This window comes from Anneissia japonica, unplaced genomic scaffold, assembly GCF_011630105.1.
Source record: "Anneissia japonica isolate Jap-2015-1 unplaced genomic scaffold, ASM1163010v1 scaffold41793_len627382_cov181, whole genome shotgun sequence".
In the NCBI taxonomy this organism is placed as follows: domain Eukaryota; kingdom Metazoa; phylum Echinodermata; class Crinoidea; order Comatulida; family Comatulidae; genus Anneissia; species Anneissia japonica.
The window spans coordinates 548,867-553,677 of record NW_022750669.1 but is presented as its reverse complement, the minus strand read 5'-3'; the positions used below and the strand labels follow the sequence as shown (position 1 = coordinate 553,677).

At 37.3% G+C, this 4,811-nt stretch overlaps 1 protein-coding gene across 1 annotated transcript in view; it reads left to right on the top strand.

Moving 5' to 3' along the window:
* The first annotated feature begins 1,489 nt into the window (after window positions 1-1,489).
* The window catches only part of LOC117121450 (epidermal growth factor-like protein 8), a 33,552-nt gene continuing 30,230 nt past the window's right edge, over window positions 1,490-4,811 (top strand). Inside the window, exon 1 of the mRNA XM_033266664.1 lies at window positions 1,490-1,914. Coding sequence (XP_033122555.1) covers window positions 1,817-1,914 — 98 coding nt within the window. The 5' untranslated portion in view covers window positions 1,490-1,816. The remainder of the gene's footprint in view (window positions 1,915-4,811) is intronic.

Below are 4,811 nucleotides of genomic sequence, written 5' to 3'. Positions count from 1 at the left end.
TTGGAATCATGACTATTGCATTGAGATGTGTATAAGAGACAGTACATATACAGTATACACATAATTTATATATACATATATATATATGTATATATATATATATATATATATATCAAGGACTTAACTAACAGTTAAATAAAATAACTAAATAAATGGGGTTTTTTTTGTGTGTGTGTTTACCGGGTTCCCCTTGCGTCATGGATCAAAATAGACCTACCTATGGAACACTCAGCTCCCCGAGGGGGTATTCCATAATTTGAAACTAGTGCAACGCACTAGAAATCGAATCGGCCAGGTACTAAAATATTAAACCAGTAAACTCCCGGTGGTTAGGGACAACGCTAATAAAATGCATTGGATAAGCCAAACTTGGAACTCCACCAGTCTCCCCCAGAAATCACGGTCAAGTAGTTAAAATTCACCTAAAATCCCCTTATTTCTGATCATCGAGCCCCCACCCTACTTCACCTTCGCGTCCCCCATCAGCACCCGCTTTTAAATTCTAGATACGCCACTGTTTTAACCGCTGTGCCATATGCTTCTATAAGAAACCTATAGGTTTCCACCTTGACATCAAAATTCAGTTTATAGTTTGACGAGTCCTGATATGGGACAATATTTATGTCTCAAATCGTCTTTATATCTCTTACATAACAAATCGTTACCGAGTGCACCAACTGACTTTGTTGATGTCGTCTTTCTGGAAGGAGTCACGTGTCTGAAGCCAATCCAGCCCGGAAGTTGGGCTAATGAGGCAAGAAAGCTTCATCGAGTCACAGAATAACAATCATAATTCAAAGATCCGCATTATTGCTTTTTCTGAAACAGGCTACTGTACTTAAATATTATTTCAGATAATATAGGCCTAATGATGTGTTGATACGCAATGGGGTACTGTAGCCTATTTCCCCCTGGACCACTTCCGAGGGTACTAAGCATCCCTGACCACGCCCACTTACAATCTTGTGGTCATCAGGGCTCTTGTGGGGACATCGTCCCCCCGTCGGAGAGCTAATCCTGGTACCACCACTGCGAAGTGTATATATCGTTTTTACTCAAAGATTCTTATGATTTTTATTTTGCTTTTGTTATAGTTATAGTTTATAATGCTTAACTATAACGTTTATCTTGAAGGTAGAATTAATGTACTGTTACAGAGTCAGTGAGTACAGTCATACGCCGCGTTAATATGTTATGAGTCGTTGGACAAATATTTCCCTTTCAGACGTAGGGGAAAGCAGCCCTTTGCAAATCCATGCCTAATTTCGCCGACAAACACACGTCTGTTGAATTTCAAGAAAATTAATCGCTAAATACTGCCGATAATATCGCCGCCAATCATTGACTTAAAGACTAGACCTATGTCAAACAAGTACATTAAACGGCTATTTGCTGGTATTATTCGATCAAAGTCATGTTGGTAAGTTATAACTTACCCCTGTAAAAATCGAAGAGTCCAAATCAATAGTTCCAGTTCCATAAACTTGATTATCTGTACTCCATTAGTCTTCTACAACTTCTGCGAGAGGTGAGTTTTTCGCGTGGTTGAGTCGATCAAATTAACTTTTGATACTTGAGGATTCGCTTACCAAGACAAGTATTTTGTGAACTTTACATTGATATTGTGATCGAATTTGTGATTTACCGTCTGCAGTTACTGGGTTCACTTCCGTCGTGCGGTGAACTTTCTTTGAATCACTGATAATTCTAACCGGCGAAGATGTACATTTAATCGCTTGGCAAGTCAGTCTGTAGTTTGACAAGCAACGGTAAACACCAACACACCACAACGGACCAATAACAATTTGTTGGAATCATGACTATTGCATTGGATAGAAAACATTCGTTATTATTATTATTTGGAGTTTTGATAGCATGTATCGTCTGCACTGAATCGTACGTACATCGTGCAGGGTAGGTTTTATTTTGTTTTCCTTGTTAAGTAGTTATGTTTACACAGCGGCGGATCCAGAGATTTTCTGACGGTAGTGGGGGGGGGGGGGGGGGGGGGGGGGGGGGGCGGCGCACAATTATGAAGTTCACGCTGCCACGCCCACCTCCGCCCCACCGTGGTTGGTGGGAATAAGTGGCAAACAATCGAGCTCTCCTTTCTCCCACTGCTGGTCGCCACTGAACTCATGGGTGCACTGACTTTTCCCCCCTTTCCTCTCTTTAACTCAAATTTTCTCCCTCTTTTTTATTTTTCGGCTTGACCGACGGGGGTCACGGGCCCTCTTGGTCCCCCGTTGGATCCGCGCCTATTGCAAACAATTATATATTATACAGTTTCCTATTTGAGTGGACGGCACTGTACCACTCGTCATGGTAGACTGCACATCACTAAAGTTTTTTTTATTCATTCGTCAGATCTAAAAATGTTTTAAACAACGGTGTTCTGTTACTGCATTTCAGTAATAAAGTTCGGAATGTGTGTGAGTATTGTATTCTTTATAGTCTCGTTGTATTCTATTAGGGACTAGAAAACATGGCACCTATCCACCGTGCAAGGAACAGTACTGTACGTATTACTAAGTACACTCAAATTCCATAAAAACTTATGACAACGATATGAGATAGGAAATCATTGAAATACAATTATAAAGGCAAATATACCAATTAATGCAAGGTCGAATTAGTCTAGATACCTGTGAACTGGATAAATACGTATCGGTAATCTTCACGCATCACATATTGTAGCAAGAATAGGTTCACTGTTAATGTCACTTTAAAAACTTCTTGGGAAAATATATTCATAAATATAGGCTTACTTTGTTTTCACATGCTAAGATTATTAAAATGTTTAAAATAAACAAAAATATATTAAATACACAATATTAATACATACTATGGTAGCAGTATTCTACTGTACACACAGATGCAAAAACGTCGTATAGGCCTATATATAAATTATATATATAATTTTATATTGATAATGTATATATAATTTCTTATAATATATATATATATACATACATATATATATATATATCGAAATGATTAGTATAAACACCTCTTTAATATTTGTTTTTGTATTTTCTTATAATTATTCGTAGTATTAATAATTTAATATAATTATGCACTATTCGTAGTTTATAAGTTTATATACAGTATAGTCCTATATAAAACTTAATACTTATTATTTATTACTTATACACAATTAAAACAAACATGCCGATTGTAGACGGCCTTGATGTTTTTGACCCGTTAGTCAGACCATGGAGAAACCATGGAGGTATATACCTCCATGGAGAAACTAATGTGAACATGAAGCTATGAATGACGTATGCAGCAAGTGTGAACAGGGACGATTGTTGTCCTTTAAATGTTTTAAGTGCTGTCATTCACAAACATTAGAGCTTAATTCAATTAAGATAATTATGCGATGTAAATCACTCGTGACACATTCTGTCGGAATGGTTGAGTTCTAGTTAAGCCGTGGATTACATTATCATCTAATGTATTGAATTTCACTTCACGTATTAATGTTCAAAGAAAACAAAACGCAGAATTACAAGCTAAATCAGTATGACAAAAACTGCTAAGTCAATGTCACGTGTCTGAAATTAATTATTTTCCAAATTAGAATTGAAAATAGGGCCTATAGGTACACTCGGGATGGGTGGGGGGGGGGCAGGGATTGTGGTTTCTCACTGCTATATACCGACAAAAATAGTAATTGGAAGTATTAATGTAAAACTTAATGATAAAAACTTTTATATCATTCTACACTGTAACAATCACGTCGAACACTGTTGAAACACAAGTATCGCATAAACATTCATGGAGTAGCACAATCATCACCATAACCAACATCAACCACATCATCATGATCATTATTATCATCATCATCATCATCGTCATTATCGTCATCCTCGTCAAAATCATCGTAATTTTCATCTTCATAATATTAATAATAATCATACTGCATCATCATTGTCACCATCATCATCATCATCATTATCGTCAACATTATGACATCATCATCAGCAACGTCGTCGCTATCATCATCATCATCATCATCATCATCATGTTATCATCATCGTCGTCGTCGTCGTCATCATCATCATCATTATCATCATCATATCACTATCCTAATTATTGTCACATCCCAACACGATATGGCGTCCATTTCAATACTTGGAGGAATATGTATTATATTTTCTTATATGAGATCAGTGGACCTTTCGGTTTTATTATTGTCACGTTACTGTAGTAATGTTATGAATGTGTGCAGTATTATTGTATTTATGCATCACTGCACAATTGTAGACGTAGGCCTATGTTTGTGTGAGTGTACTTTTGTGTTTAAAGTCTGAATTACAGAGTCGTACTTACTACAAGGCGCAATTGTGATACCAGCCTATCAATCATCAAACATAATTCGGCGTCATCTGCTTTCAAAATTATGTAGCTATACATTGTATGCTATTTTAATTTTCTATTGCATTACTGGTTCTAAAAAACGTAACTTAGTTTGTGCAGGTTTGTGCAAGGAAGCTTAAGGTCGATTAGTCGGGTGTATGCAAACGGATAACTGACATTCGTAGAAGACGCCCCCACCCCCACGCAACCTCATTTAACGTGCATTTAAGTTTCTTTTTTTGTAGCTAAAATTTTGCAAGCATGAATTTAAACGCTTGTAGCCATACATGACTTGTTCTTATAGTGGGAGGATTTATTCGGAAAGGCAACCGGCTTGCAGCGGATTTTAAGCTGCTCTTGATCCAACTCACCTGGATCTTTTCTCTCACCATGGGTTGAGCAGCGTCCTGAGTATCTGTCTTAGCGTCAAGGATGTGTGTGAGGTGGGG